The 16,552-nt window shown below is 35.4% G+C and overlaps 1 protein-coding gene across 4 annotated transcripts in view; it reads left to right on the top strand.

Moving 5' to 3' along the window:
• The window catches only part of ANGPT1 (angiopoietin 1), a 248,791-nt gene that overhangs the window by 160,606 nt on the left and 71,633 nt on the right, over window positions 1-16,552 (top strand). For 2 of the 4 annotated variants that reach the window (XM_037803274.1, XM_037803277.1), the window contains exon 4: window positions 8,738-8,970. In XM_037803274.1, coding sequence (XP_037659202.1) covers window positions 8,738-8,970 — 233 coding nt within the window. The remainder of the gene's footprint in view (window positions 1-8,737; window positions 8,971-16,552) is intronic. The other 2 variants (XM_037803276.1, XM_037803278.1) reach the window with 1 other exon arrangement.

The following is a 16,552-nucleotide window of genomic DNA, read 5'->3' as shown; positions in this document are numbered from 1 at the left end:
AGTTATCTGTTTGTCTTTCTATAGAAGGGTCCAAAGTAGGTAATCGAGTATTGGTGGAACATCTCTTCTTAGACCAAGCATATTCTTCCATTAACCACTTAGAAAAAGTGCTTTTCTTTATAAAAACCAAAAATATCCACTTGTGATACATATTTTCCCTACTCTGTTTATTGTTATTGTTTATTTTCATGTGTGCAATGGAATTAGAGGAACTCTGCTAAGCATTTTTCTAAAGCAACAAAGAAATGGCCTCTCCCCACCCTTTTAAGTGGATAGAAGGTCAAAGTCAAATGTGAAGCAGTTTATATTTTTAAAAAATAGTTTATTGATCATCCCTACCTATTCCTTAAATGACTCTTAATCCTCCAAATGCAACAAGAAGCTATTTCTACATTGAGGCATCTCTGAAATGTAGGAACAGCGTGCCTTCAGTCTGCCAGGTCTAGTTTGGATCAACTAATACACTTTGCAAAGGGGATTATCTAAATTAAGCTTTGCTTCCTCCCCAAGGAATGCCAGGGGTTATGTCTGGGTGTGTGACTTACCAGCTTTGAGAATGGTGAGGCCTTAGCCAGCAAGGCAGTGAGCTAGTCCTTGTGAGGACACACCACATCTTTAGCACAACAAGGAGGAATACTTTATGGACAGGATTATACTCCACAATCATGCTGAGAGGCCCTGCTGATTTACATCCTGGCAAATTAAATGCATCACTTGTATTGTAGGGTTGAAAATGGATTTTGGCCTGATTCGCTATTTTATTCCCTACTGGCCAAAGGCATAAAGCAGGAATAGGATTAGCAACATTTGCTCTACTGTTTATTTTCCTAACACTCTAGAGGGGGTGACTCTAAGAAGTTTCCAGTTTGCTTTCTTTAGGAAATTTTTTTTCTTTTGTTGGATGATACCCTATTCTCAAAAATCATTTTTTGTTTCTTATCTTAAGGAAATAACAGTTGAAAGTAAGGGATCAGTACATGCCCATAATATTGAAATTATGCAACCAAGAACCCAAGTAAATGGGAAGCATTAAGATTTACCTTGCACAGAGAAGGGTGGTATAAGCAAAAAGTGAGACCATATAATTGGCACCTTTTATTAGATTCCTCAATGTGTATCCTGCTGCTTCTGCTTGAAATAATGGAAAAAGAGTGGTAGACAGAGAAAGATGTCATAATGAAAATTCCTTCACCAAATATGTACCTGGACCTGTTAGTCTTAAGGTTTGGTCAACTGGCAGGGTCTCAAGGCACCTGCCCATCTTTGACTTAACCCCAACTTTCCCCAAGGTAGGAGCACAGCCAGGAGAGAGAATATTCCACAAGAAGTACTTCCACCTCACCAGGCTGTGCAAAAAGTAAAATCAGCACTAAAGTATACATACGTGGATCACTTGAGTTATCTTGGTAATTGTGCTGACTATGCAGAGTGAAAATCAGGGAAATCATATATGTAATACAATTCAGGGTAAAGTAAAACTAAACATGTGGTGGCCATTCCAACATAATTTTAGTATTACTAACTACTGCCCAGCTATCTACTGTCAAGGTGCAAAATGTGTGCTATGTGCTTTACCTACAGTATTACTAATTCTCTAACCAAGTCTTCAAAGCACATATTATTTCCATTTTCCAGATAAAGAAACTGAAGCTCCCAGAGGTCAGGTAATTTGTCCATTATCAAACAGGTTGTCTATGGCAAAATTAGGGTACAAGCCCATGATGAGTCTCTGTTCTGAGTATTACAAGAATTATTTTTTCCAACATGATGTGCATTCAAGTATGATCAATGTGGCTGTCAAGTTCGTCTCTTAACACAAACAAATACAAATTTAAAGAAAGAGGACAGCAAGTTGTTTTTGGCCTATCCTGTGTAGAGCATTATTTACTCCTTCTAATACTGGAGTAGCAGATATAAACTATTTACCTTGGGAATTATTGAACTTATCTGACAAGCCTCATTTATCTTGCTTGAGTTTATGGGCATGTATTAAGTTAATTAGTTTTAAGTGATTAAAGCATGTTTAATTTCAAGACATTAAAGTTATGCCTTACAAATAACTGTAATGGCATAAAATATGATTTCATTACTTAAGATGCCTGCAGAAATGAAAAGTTGTCACATTACTTTTAATTAAAGTGGTTCTGCATCTGATAATTTATTTACAAAGTACTAAAGTAAAACCTGTCAACTTCTAGCTTTAGACTAGGTTGACTTATGTTAGTTGTATATAGCAGGGATTAAGAAAACATGTCTACATGAATTTATGCTGCTTTGTTCTATTCCTTGTAAATGAAACACCTTACAGACTCTTTGAATAGAATGTTATGCTCAATGGAATATAGTGTTTTCTATTAAAATTCATTGGCCTCAGGATCTTAAAGTGAAAGAATTCCAAATCAAACCAGAAATCTAAGGGTCACCTTAATTCTTCTCTTTTGCTGATCCCCTAACTCACTTAACACTGCTGATGCTGTCCATTCCCTCTCTAAGTATTATTCCAATCCAACCTGTTCTTTCTGTCCCCACTGCTTGAACCTTGGGTCACACTCCCATTAAATCTTGTCTGAGCCGTTTCAATGATCTCTCTGCCTTAGGCCATGTGCCTCTCAAGCCAAAATCTTTTCTAAAATGCAAGTCAAAATGTTTTTCCCTTTTGTTTAAGTGCCTCCTCCCATCCTCCTACTGATTCTCTGTAACTGAATTAAGAAAGTCTAAGCTTTTTTAGCATAGGACATGATCCATGGCTCATTATAATCTTAAATTTCCAACCTTACTTCCTGCAAGTCCTCTTGTGGTGAATACTTAAACTCTCTGTGTTTGGTTTCCTAATTTGTAATCCAGGATGATAACAGTACTGCATGGAGTGGATGTGAGGATTAAATCAGTTAATGCATATAAAGCACTGAGAACAGTGCCTGGCACACATAGTAAGTGTTTAAACACATGATGTTATTTAAAACATGATTGATATCTGACTTGTCTGTCCTCCTTTATTTTACTCACAACTCCCTCTCATCCTTAAAAGTCATTGCAGATATCACCTACTCTGCCAGGTAGCTTTACTCATTACAACATATGTGATAACAAGGTACCTTGTTTTTCCCCATTTTTCCACTTATCCTCATTATATATATCATCACTATATATCACTATATATCTTCCCTCTACTGTTAGTCTGTGACCTTTTAAACATAGCAACTGTCATTTGTTTATCTTTGTGAATTTTATACAATTCTCTACACACAGTATACATAGTATTAAATGTCTTTTGAATGTTGAATGAATGATGAACTGGCAAATATTCCCAGAAGCTCTACTCCAACAAATGTCACTTAACACACAAACACACACCCAGAAAATTAACAAAAATACTTCTGATGGAAACACACTTCTCATAGTTTACATGAAATCTTGTAAATGCATTGATTGTTCTTAATATAAAAAATACAGAGATGGTGTTTACACCGCTAGTCTGCATTCCCAAAAAGCTATTGCATGGCAACCTAGTTTACCATTCCACATTCTGAGGTTTGCTAATTCATCCCAACTTTTTACTCTCTAGAGAGTATCTGCCCACATGGCTGTTTACTCATTTATCTGATTAATAAAACAGTAAGACAAACTTGATGTAAACATTATGTAATATGGAAGTATTTGATATTGAAAGTGAAGGTCTCTCTAATTCCCTCCCCCTGCAGAAAAATCATCATCATCTGATTAAGAGTATGGTGTTTACTCTTCCAGATTTTTTTTCCATGAATATATTAACATACACGAGTATATAGAGTGTGCATATTTATATGTGTCTACACAGACACCTACACACACTCTCACACGTGCACAAGTCTATATTATATGTGTGTGTAGATTTAAAATATTGTAAATGCTAGGTTTCTTTCTCCTTAATACCATTTTAGTGTAGATGTCTTATAGATGTTAAGTATATATAAATGTAAGGATATATAGGTATGCCTCAGTCATTTTAAAGGATGAGTAGCAACCCACTTTTATGGATGCACTATAATTGATGATTTATTAGAATTGTTGTTGTGATCACTTAAAATCCCCGTAGAAGTTAAATTATCTCCAAATTTTACCTTCTCTCTAAGAGTGCATGGCCTTACCAATTTCCCCAAACCTTGCCAGCCATCTAATTAATCTTGAGAAGTTAGGTTGTGCATCTTTTCTGCGTTTTTCTTCTGTGACTAGCTTATTCACCTCTATTATTGTTTTCTATTAGATTATTTATCTTTGTTTTACCAACTCATGTGTTTTTTAATGGATATTGAAACTTTGTCAAATATGTTGTAAATATTTTCTCTAGTTTGCATTTATTGTTCATTTTATTTATTGTTTTTGGTTTGTTGTTTTTTTTTTGCAAAAGCATTACATTTCTATGCCATGAAATTTATCCATCTTTTTTCTTCTTGGTTTCCGGCTTTCAAGACATATTTAGCTTACTCTTATTTATGCCAAACCAAAAAAAAAAAAAAAAGAAAAGAAAAGAAAAGAAATTATGTGCCAGTGTTTACTTGGAGTATCTATGCTTCTGCCCCAATTTTGAATTACAAAAGAAATTTACTCCAGATTTTGAGAAAATGCTGTGTTCAAGTTAGAAACTTAAGGTATAAATTTAACCTGTACTTACTATAGACTTGTTTGAAAGGGGTACAAATCACTCTCTACAGACCCATATTTGTAACACATGATGGCACTAGACATAGTAAAAATAATGAAAAATTGAAACATCTGTAAGTAGGGTCAAACAGATAAAAATGAGAAGGTTTCTATATTTTCAACATCTTCCTTGTTTGAAGGGCTATATTTACATATTAGAGCTTAGGCAACTGTCACCACTATGAATTCATTGGCTGCTATGTTAAGAACTCTATTGTGGGAAACAATTTGAAAGGGAGAGGTTTTTCTGTGAAAGTTTCAAGATGTGTTCACTGATTTGAAATATTTCCAATAAGATATGTTGGAGGAGACAGACTATGACAAGCAATAGAAAAAAAATAAAACCAACTGAAAAGTTCAAATGGAGCTCAGTGTACACCCATTTAGAACCTTTTACTAAAGTTAAAGGCCTAGATTATTTTGTTTATTTTACTCCTCGTTAAAGTGCACCTCTGCCTCAAACTAAAAGTTAAGTGCCAAAATTCTATGCGTGACTCTTCTCAAAGTGTTTCCATAAAGATGGGAAACAGGAAATACTGAAAATCCTGTGAGAAACTTTGTCTTTGGATTTCTAGCTCAATTTGTATAGATTTGTACAGTTTCATAAATTGCTGTTCCATGGAACACTAATCCTAAAAGATACATCTTAATAGTGCTGTTTATTTAATCTAGCTTCCCAAATCTTGACAATGGACTTCTTTACAGTAAATGCTCTAGAAGCAGTACATTGGGTTAGGAATGAGGTTTTGGGTTATTAATTTAAACCTAAGCTGCACTAGTTGCTGAAGACCATCATTAGCCAAAACCTGACTGCTTTTCCTACCTGATTTTAGGACACTGGAGCTGCAATATTGTCCTTTAAATCAACCTCTCTACATAGAGGTCATTGTGTCAAGCTCTCCCAACTGACCTGTTATAGGAAAAGATGAGATGGCCTCTCTCAACTGAGCTGGATAGACAAAGTGTTAGAGAACCAATTAAGGCTTTGGGGAAAAATGTGATATGCTCAGTAGAGTAGCTAAGAAAATTAAATTCAATTGCAGAGGAGTTGAAGCAAGGTGGTCTTTGAGGCAGTCTCAATTCAAATAAAAGAAACCTACTTGGCAAAGAAATTTTGTTTTTATATACATGAGGAAAGATACATAGATTCAAAGAACTTTGTGAAAGACAAGTTCCCCAAATAACCATATGGCAAGCAACAAATAATAAGGAGATATTAAGATGATGCCCTGACTCCTGGTGAAATATAAATGGAGGAAATAGGTACAGATTACATTACACTAAATCAAAGAGATGAAACATTGTTGGTTTTCACAGCCATGGGCTGTCATAGGAAATTTTAGTCTAACAAATTAAAAGACATAGAGTTTTGTCCTGGTTCTAACACTTAATATCTACTATTTCTGTTAAGGCATTTAGATTCCTACTTATAAACTGGAGTTCAACATATACTCAATCTAAAGCACAGTAATTGCTTTAAGAATCAAAGACGTTAAAGGTTTTAAAGGTGTTACACAACTGTAATGGTATTACAGCAATGTGAAAATAAGTAGACATAGTATATGATTTTTTTCTGGCAAGAAAGTCTCAGATTCACACTATTTTGGAAGTTATAAGGAAGAAGGGCTGACTTCTAAAGTAGATGATAAGACAATGGGTGAGAAGTGTCAAAGACAATAGAATAGTCTTTGGGAAGTCAATTATGATTAGAAAACAGAAGAGAGAATGAGCAGTATCAGAGGAAATGGAAGTCAAGAGGGGATCAGTCTTGCCTCAAGAAATATAATTAGCATAAAGTATATCCATAATAAATAAGGTTAATATAGAATTATTGGAGTATAAAAGTAATGAAGCTCTGAGTGAAGAAATGAGATGCAAAAATGACTGAAAGAGGTAGTTAACTGGTAAGACTTGCCATTTGGGAAACAATGTGAACATTTTTGATTTGCTTGTAGTTATGCACATGACTTAGGTTTCTAAGTCTTGTGAGATGTCTGTGATGCAGACTTGCCTTCTTATTTCTGAGAGCACTCCCTTCTTCATTTCACTTGAATGTCTATTCTAAGAGGGAGGGCTATGTTAATGCCTTTTGATTCCCGAAATTATGGGCATCTTGCATCTGATCATTACCCCATGAGTAGGAACAAAAATAATTAAAGAGTAAACTAAGAAATAATTAAGACATCAATTGTGGTTAATTCTCAGATATGAAGTCCAACATTTAATAGACACAGAGAAAACTTTGGATATCCACAGCAACTACATGAATTGCTTAACCAGTGGATGGACTGAAATGTTTTTAACTGATAGAAAGGGTTTTTTGTTTTTGTTTTTGTCTTTTTTAAACTGTGAACTTCTCTAACAGCAGCATGTTATTGGTATAGAAGAAAATACTACAAGACAATGAATTACACTTACATCATTGCCTAAGTTTTTCCTTTCCAAAAAAGGATTAAAAAATATAAGTGAACATAATATATTCCTCAAATGACTGGACTTAAGATCTACTGAGATTGGATTTGCTTTCTGATTAGTATAGGTCAGGACCCTTTCCAAGTTGGTGTCCAGTAGAGTGAAGGCAACTCAAAAGAGAGGCAAGGTATTGCTTGACTTGCAGATATCACCGAACTGCCCCTAAAGCATCTCAATATGAAAATTTCATATGTGAATTTGAGCATGTTCCCAAAGGTGGGTTAAATTACTAAGGTCGTATACATAAAATATCCAGGTGTGTCTCAGGCTTGGCTCAGCAGGTACTGCCACATGCTGGGCCACACTTTCTTGTAGTACGTGATTGTTGACAGAGATTTAGAATGCCCATGAGTAATTCTCTCTACACTTCTCAATCTATGTAGAGGGCAATCAGGTATTCCAGCTTGTTCCCAATACATGGAGTTAGAGAATTTGGCTCCTCAACCGTGCTCTATTTTATAATTAAACTATAAAATTTAAAACCCTCCCTAGTGTCTCCTTTTTGAAAACTTATAGGAATGATTCAGTGCTACATTTCTCCAAGGTAAACTAGTGCCTAGTTTGGTATGTTACATTCTATAGCACCTTGTAAACTGAGGACTCCTTGAGCCTTCTGAAAATTGAACTGAGAAAACTGAGTAAAGCTTTCCCCTGAGGAATACTAGTATTTAGACACTCCATAAAATGTGTATATTTTTTTATTTCTAGTCTACTTCTAGGATCCAATAGAGCTTCTGCATCCTATATCATTTTTTAAGGCACAAGGGAGTATCCTTTGAAGAATTCTGAACGAGCAAGGTTCTCAGTTGAAGATCACATCAGCCTGAGCAAAGTATCCCAAGTTCTTATGTAGGGGCATGTCTCCAGTGTGATGTAGTCTTCCTTTTAGGAGCCTTTTATACAGTGACTTGTGATGCCTTTAAGCCTCATCCCAGAATTCAGATTGACAGATTAACCAGTGGTTAGGATTTAGGGCCAGGTATCAAAAGTCCCAAGAATTCTAATTCATTGTGACTTTATTTAGATAGGTCTTGTCTTGGTCCTGTGCTTTCTACATGAATATATCCCCTGATCCTGTAAAACCATTGTGAAAATTAATCAGTTTGTTAATGTCTTGGGAATTCCAAATGAATGAAGCAAGGTAAATAAAAGATAGTTTCTATAGTTTGTTCATTTTTTTTCCCTGAACTATTGCTTTCCTATTGGACTTATTCTTAGCGAAAGTTATACTATTACTCCAGACGGTAATCATTTGGGTACAAGTCAGCTACTCCCTGGTTATAAAATACACCCCAGGAAATAACTTATATTTAGGGAACAAACATTACTCTAACAACATCTAGTCTAATAATTCTTCATTTGGCATGATTGTATACATGTATGCGTGTGTGTGTGTGTGTGTGTGTGTGTGTGTGTCCTATTTTTTAAAAAGAATTATTCTTGTGTCTCTGTCTCTCCCTTGAAAATATTACCATGGTGAAATATCTAATTAAAATTTCTAACCATAAATAAATTCCAGGACTGGTTGAATCACATTTTTCATCTAGCATTTTCAAAATTAAGTCTTATTTTCACTTCTTTGTAGTTTATTAGAACACAAAATCTTAGAAATGGAGGGAAAGCACAAGGAAGAGTTGGATACCTTAATGGAAGAGAAAGAGAACCTTCAAGGTTTGGTTACTCGTCAAACATACATAATCCAGGAGCTGGAGAAACAACTGAACAGAGCCACCAGCAACAACAGTGTCCTTCAGAAGCAGCAGCTGGAGTTGATGGACACAGTTCACAGCCTCGTCAACCTTTGCAATAAAGAAGGTGGTAAGCCTTTCTTCCTCACTTCGATGCTGCAAATATTTTGTTAATATTGGAGCAAGTAAAAGTTCAATATAAATTTCTATTGAACATTAGTTGTGTAAAATCAGCCCAAGGAACGTGATAGTGTAACTATATCCTGGGGTTGTTGCTGACAATTGCCTCATGTTTTTAACTTTGGATAGTGAGTTCATAAGAGTAAATTCATAAATCCACAATATCTTTCTAAAAGAGCTTTTTAGTTTCTTCTTTCTTTCTTGGTCTTTTTAAGCTTAAATAAAATCTAGTATACTCCCATGGATGAATATTTGGTATTAGATAGTTAATCCTACAGGAGAGAAATTAGCCAATGTTAAAGATGAGTTAAAAGTGTCAGGAAGAATTCCACGAGGGCCCCCACTTTACACTAATATTAGTTGTGTTTTTTAATTGGGAGTGGGGTGGGGAATTGCTTAAAGAGAAAGGTAGATAAAGGCAGTTCCCACAATTATTCTGAGTGAGACAAGAACACTGTTATTCAAAATATGTATTAAGACTGCTTGTACTTTAGTCCTATGTAGAGAAGATGTAACCAGGGCATCTACATACATTTGTTCTTTGGTACCTTTATGACAGTGGCAAATATTACAAATTTTTGATAATAAAATTTCTGGAACTATTTAACCATTGGAAGTATCTGAAGACCTGTGCCTATTTAGAAGATATCCATTCATCGATCCATCCAAACTTCCAACAATTATTTAATGAGATCTCTGTGTGCACCTGCCCACTTCAAGCACAACCTCTCATGAGCCTCAGTAGAGTTCTTAAAAAGTTGGAGCTAGAGATCATCTGCTGTAGCTATACTCTCTAATTAGCCGTTATCTGACTGAGGATGCAATTGTAAATAGTGATGAGTGTGGAAGAGAATACCACTTATATCTGAAAGTTATGGTTGTCATTAAACTATGGCTTATGTGACCATTCACATAATTGTTCAGTTTGCAGAGGCAATGCACACATGCAGTCTCCTTTAATTTAACAGTGAACTTGAGTTATATGAAAAATTAGCTCAATCCTTACTTCCAATTGTAGATATAACTATAGAAGATAATTCCATAGTAAGTGATCTTGTTTTAAAGACATTTCACATTTCTCTATTACACTCCATTACCTTGAATTATATCTCCTTTAGATAGTCTAAACAAGCTTTAATATACTTTGTAAAGTAATATTTTTTTTTAAACAGTGAGTTTCCAGAGCACCATTTGTGCATGCTTAGTAATGTGATTGAGAAGGAAAAAACCTGCTAATCATTCAGAGCCTGTCAAAACCTTGAGTTAGAGCCCACTGGAAGAAAACATGGTAGGATTTTGCCAGAGAATGTTAATAGAGCTCATGAGTATTTAGAAATTAAGTATCAATATGAGACATTGCTGTTCTCGTATTGAGCTGAATAGATTTGGGGAAAGATTGAAAACACATTTTTCTTATCATCCTGAGACTTAATGCACATGGAGTTGAGTACTTTTTTCTTAATTTTAGAGATTGTGATTCTCACAGAGCTCATATGTCCTTATCATACGTTAACTTCTTTTTTGAGTATTTTTCTAATAAATATGTCTTTAGACTTTTAGAGGCAGGGGGTGTGACTTTAAAATTAAGATCCTAGGCCAGAGTTGGAGTTTGAGTGAAACATCAGACAACCAAACATCTGTTCAATTCAAGAACCATTTATTGAACAATTATGGAGGCAACCACTGCAGATGATATGCTTAATATCCACTCAGGGTGTGAGGAAAGTATATATTGAAATGATACAGTATGTCCAAAATTTTATAAAAAGTAGCAACTAAAATTTTCTAATACTCTAGGTCTCTAGAGGTATATTTTACTTTTGATGGTACAATCTTAAAATAAAATCCTGATTTAATTGCCAAACTTGTGATCCTAATGTAAGACCTTGGCTCTATTTTGCATTGGGTCCTGTGGTCTCAAAACCACGGATTTAATTGGTTTTTATTAGATATCTTCCTTTTCTTTAATCCCACAATTAAGAATTTTAACTAAATACTAGGTCATTTAAGAACTCATAAAAGACAGCAAAAATAGAAAATGACTCTTAATAAAGGTTTCTATCAAAATTTAAATTTTTTACATATCTTCCTTTTCATTGGAGTCATAATCTTCAGTTGTGAATTGAAAACTTTTAATGGCTAATACCATTACACTGGATTAAATAGCATCAACATTACTGTGATTTTAGTAAAATACATTTTAACATTTAATAAAAATATCTATTTGACTGTTTCAGGACAGTCAAATATTTCTTTTACTAACATGGTAATGATCACTATTTGGTGAAATGCTCCCCAAAATGTATGTTGGTTAAAATCATGGGCCATGAATAATAAGCACTCCATGTTCTACAACTGTATTAAAATAAATTTCATAAAGAATAAAAGGAAAATTTCCTCTTATAAAGCTGCAAAATAAAAGTAGCATGAAGTTACTAAAATGTACTCTTATTTCATTCTAATTCTTATAATATACACTAAAACCTTCTCTACTACTCTTAACCAAAAATTCATTTGGCACATGAATTTATTGTTTATCAAAGGATTATATGTGAACAGTTTACTTTTAGATTCACAAATATACAAAATTCCAAAATCAATAAACCATTATAAATGCTTCACATTTTCTAAAGTGAGTATTTTAAAAACTCAGAGAGTGGTCTTTCACAAGATTTTCCAAAAACATCATGAGCTGTATTTTAATGCAAAAATACAAAAATTTTAATTGACCTTGAGGGTCTTCTGGTTCCAACTTGACCCAGTCATTTTGCAACATCCTGAAGTTGATACTACAACACAAGAGAAGAATTTTTTTAGTGAGTTTACTCTGTCTTTAGCAGCTAATTTAACCTTTATAAAGCCATTTCATCACTTACCGCATCAAGATACCTGTATCTGCTTCACAGTGAAAAGGAAAAGATTAAATTATATGCTGCATAGAAAAGCAAAGAGCACAGTACTGAGGACATAGCTGACTCATTAAATTTTAGTTCTTTCCGTCTCCTCCAATTGACAAGATTCAACTAAACACACATCTATTAAGTGCTATCTATAAGCAAAACTTCTTTCACAGAACAAGTCTGAAGACAGTGCCCTAGAGTGTTTGATTGTTGACAGTCATCCAAGCAGCTTCTTTTTATCTGTTTCCTTATCTCTAAAATGGGGATCATAATATTTGCCTAATGGATTTGTAGTAAGAATTAAGACATTTGTATAAAACATTTGGTATCTGTGCCCATCCATAATATATACTTAATAAATTGTAGTTTAAATTTTTATGCCTTCTAGAGTGCTTATAGCAAATGCATTAAGGGTATTTGATAAGCATTTCTAGGAAATGTTGGCTAAATATTCACCCTTTCCCCAAACATTTGTTTGGTCCAGGAACTGTAAACCCATTTTTACATATAGGGGATATTTTTGTTTGTTTTCACAGCACATTTCCTACTAAAATATTTGATGTCATGAGAGATGTTTAAGCTAGGTACAATTAATAAACATGTTTTCTAAAATAAGTCACTAAGCTTTCCTCTTCTTGTTCAGAATAGGCAATAGTGGTGCCTTAGGCAAATAGTCATGTTAAATTTAATTGCACCCATTTTGAAAGGCTTCCGGGTAACACATTTTATTTTTGTCTAACCTTTGTCTGCAAACATCTGGTCACATTTATTCTTAGAAACATTACCCACTAAAGAAATATTGCCCACAGTGTTATCACGGTGTTAACGCTCGGTGATTGCTTCATGTTCTGGGCAATTCACAGTTATTGCTGGAAATAAATAGTTTACATTGATAATGGCTTAGAAACAAGGTCCTGAATTCCTTTGGGGAGGATAATCAGGATATCTCAGGTCCTGGGACTATCACACTTTCACCAGTGGTCACCTATGTTCAGAGGTGATTAAAGCACGGCCACATATTTTGAGCGCACACATGAGGAATACTGTATTAGGTGGCCACGAATTAAATTATTACATAGCATGCAAAATAAATAAATGCATACATACATACATACATTAAAAGGAAGAAATAAAAGAAAAAAGAAAACAGTTTCAGGTTCCATCATAAAATTACAGAGGCTGTCTCACTGTCCAAATATGCTTAGAACTCTGCAGTACTGAGATGAGCTGAGGATATTCATCCATTTTTATTTAAGAAATATTTGCTGAGTTCCTATAATGTGCTGTTCAAACCACTGGAGCTAGAGAAAGGAGGTGATTCAGTCTGTGGCTTCAAGGGCTTGTGGGAAGAGAGACAGACCATTATGTTCCAGGATTTTTTGCTAGAGGTGAGCCCAGGACACTGGGATACTGGCAGAGCACACAGGAAGAATATTAAAATCATGACAGGGACAGGAGGATGAGGGAAGAATCCAGCATCTGGAGGTCGTCTTGGGGATTTAATTGAATGAGCCAGACATGGCTTAAGCTTTACACAAATCAACTTAGTCAATTCTCTCATAACAGTATGAGGGAGCTACTATGTTTAGCTCCATTTTATAACTTCCAGAGGGCTCATGAGTAGGTTTTGCCCAATCTTGGAAAGGTTGATCCAGAATTAAAGCATAGGTGGGTTGGCACTAATGAGGTTATGATGACTGAGTCTTCGAAATGCCTCCATTTTGACACACAAAGAAGTCCAAACCACATGCATATCTGCCAGGAGTTATGGGAGCATGGGAGGGGGGTGGTATACATAGATCCCTAAGCCTGTAGGTCAGAATAAAAGGCAGAAGATGGGAAAAGACGAGGTTAGATAGGCACATCAGGAGAGCTGCAATTTTTACCCCTGAAGGCTGTGAGGAGTCATTGATAATATACAAGGATGATGATTATATTTGCATATTGGAAAAATTACCCCCAGTCCCATGGTGTAGGGAGAATGCATTGGAAATTGACAAGTCTGGGGAAAACACGGGAACCAGGTGGGTATTATCATACTAGCAAATACTTGGCTGACACATGCAAAGTGCCAGTCTTCTGAGTGCTTTGCATATATTGACTCATTTAATCCAGATAACAACCCCATAGAAAAGATGCTACTAATAAACCATGTGACAGATACAGAAACTCAGCACAGAGAGGTAAATAATTTCCAAATATCACACTACTAGCATGAGAGTGAGCTGAGATTGGAGTACAGGCAGTCTAGTTCAGGTGTCTGTACTGTAAGCCCCTGTTCTGTGACGGGGAGGTAAAGAAGAATGGATGGTTTTCATCAGATTTTCAAAGGGATCTCCTAGGAGACAAATGCTGGGGTTGGGATCAAACAGAGGCAAATGGAAAGACAAATGGATATTTGTGGGGGTGGGGGTGGGGGGGTCAAGAGGGAAGAATACATTAGAAGTAGAATCAGATATGACTTTCAAGTTTCTGGGTTGAGTCACTGAGGGAGTGTTGATGACATTCCCAAAAATCAGCAACATGAGAAGACAGCAGGTTTAAGGGGAACAATAATGAGTTTAGATTTGGACATACTGACTGGGGTGCTTGAGGAACATTTGAGTGTGGCGGGCAGAAGAGTAGGAATCCGGAATTCAGGGAGAAAGCTGGATGCCCACATGGACTGGTGTGTCCTCAGAGGAGATGATTAGTTGAAGCCCTGGCAGTGAAGGAAATCACTGAAGGTGCCTAGAAACAGCAATGGCTCTTAACCACTTTGGGCCCATGGATCCAGTTTAGAATCTAATGCAAACAATTTATTGTACCTTTCCAGCCATTTACACTCCCCCTCCCCCAATGTACAAGTACACAGACACAATTTTATTATCATTTCAGAGAATTTACAACTGAAGGCTACTAACGTATTTTATAAGAATGTAAAATCAAAGACAGAAAATTAGGAGTTCTAATAGATAAAAGAAGAGGAGACCAAAAGGAAAACAAAGAATTAGGAGGAGAAAGCAGTAGTGGGTAGTGATGTGGAAGGGAGAAACAACGTGTCATGAGAGGTATTATCTTCAGTGTCAAGCAGAAAGGTCAAATTTTTAAAAGTGAAAAATGAATTTTGGAATTGGGTTGTGATTTTCTGCAGGCAGAGTTTCAGTGAAGGATATGGCTCAACAACAAGTTGAAGACAAAAATGAATGAGAGGAAATAAAATCAGAAAGTGTTGTTTACCCACATTCAAGTTTCTTGAAACTTCTTGAAACTTGAATGTGAAAGAACAGATAAAAATTTTAAATAGGTAGGGACATAGGATAAAGAAGAATAAAAGAAACCTTGTAACATTATTGAGATACAGGAACATATTTATAAACTTAGTTTCCTACTATGAAGTTCAAACTTCAGCTCATAAGGAATTTCTCATGAAGTTCATTTAAAAAATTTTTTTCACAACATCTGAAAGACATAATGACTGATATACTAATTCATCAGTGATCTAAATTATTTGGGCTAAAGGGTCTTTCCCAGAGGCTGATGCAGTGATATGGAACGTCTGATCATTATTTTTGGTCCTCTGGCCTTCTTAAAAGGGGAAATGAGGCATTTGCTTCCTTCCCAGGAGTCATTTGGCTCTGATCTCAGAATAATTCTGCCATCTGAAAGGAATTTACCTCCCCTCTAGTGTCTGCTGCGCCTGTGAAGTAAATCATTCAGTCAAGGAATGAGATAGTTTGAACTCCTGCAAGTCCCTTGGGTTAAGCATGTCTCTAAAAGTATCACAAGTGATAGGAGGAAATTAAAGCTTTTTGAGTGCCACCCATATAAACAATGATAAAAATAGAAAACATCATTTCCATTGACTGAGTAAAATATTTGGCTTTTTCGTTTTCTACTTGTAATGAACAACTTAATATTGTTAGGTAGAAAGAAAAAGACAGATGCAGGAAGTCTTCTGTTGAAAGCGACAGTGAGTACTTTTCCCTTTAATGAGGGAAATGCTTTATCTTGACAGAAAATTGTATGTCAAACATTTACAATTTCCTTAAAATGAACCACACTTTCTAGCACTTCCTTTCATAAAACCCAATGGCTTAAGGGGAAAGTGCCATTTATTTTGAGAAATGGGGTATTTCTCCTTTTTGATGGAGCATGTTATCTGTCTTTGGAAAAGTTGTAGTTTCTATAAAATCTTGTATGAATAACAGATAGCCAAACTAATGATAACAAAATAAAAAATAATACAGTCCTTGACCTCTCCCGTGAACTGTTTCTAAACTGCATCTTTTAGGGGAGATTTGAAATTTTGTGGTTAATTCTCTTTTGGAATTGGAGTTTCAACTTCAGAAACTAGACTATCTGAAAAAGGCTCTATCCTGGTGCCTGCTGGGCCTGCAAGCTACCAAATCAAAAGGCCACAAAAAAGAATGTTTCCTTGATGACCAGCATTACTATGAGTAAACTCCATTCCTTCTTCTCTTGTGCTTTCATGGCCTGTTTGGGTAAAGCAAAGAAGCACAAAATAGTTTGGATAGAATTATTTTTGGATTGAATTTCAAGTAAGTCATTTCCTGGACTCATTCACACACAAGTCAAATTCAACAGATATTTTCTACATCTGGGGACATAGTGGGACAGAGGACATTTGTT

The sequence above is a fragment of the Choloepus didactylus genome, chromosome 14 (genome assembly GCF_015220235.1).
Source record: "Choloepus didactylus isolate mChoDid1 chromosome 14, mChoDid1.pri, whole genome shotgun sequence".
NCBI lineage: Eukaryota > Metazoa > Chordata > Mammalia > Pilosa > Megalonychidae > Choloepus > Choloepus didactylus.
This window is presented reverse-complemented; position numbering and strand designations above follow the sequence as displayed.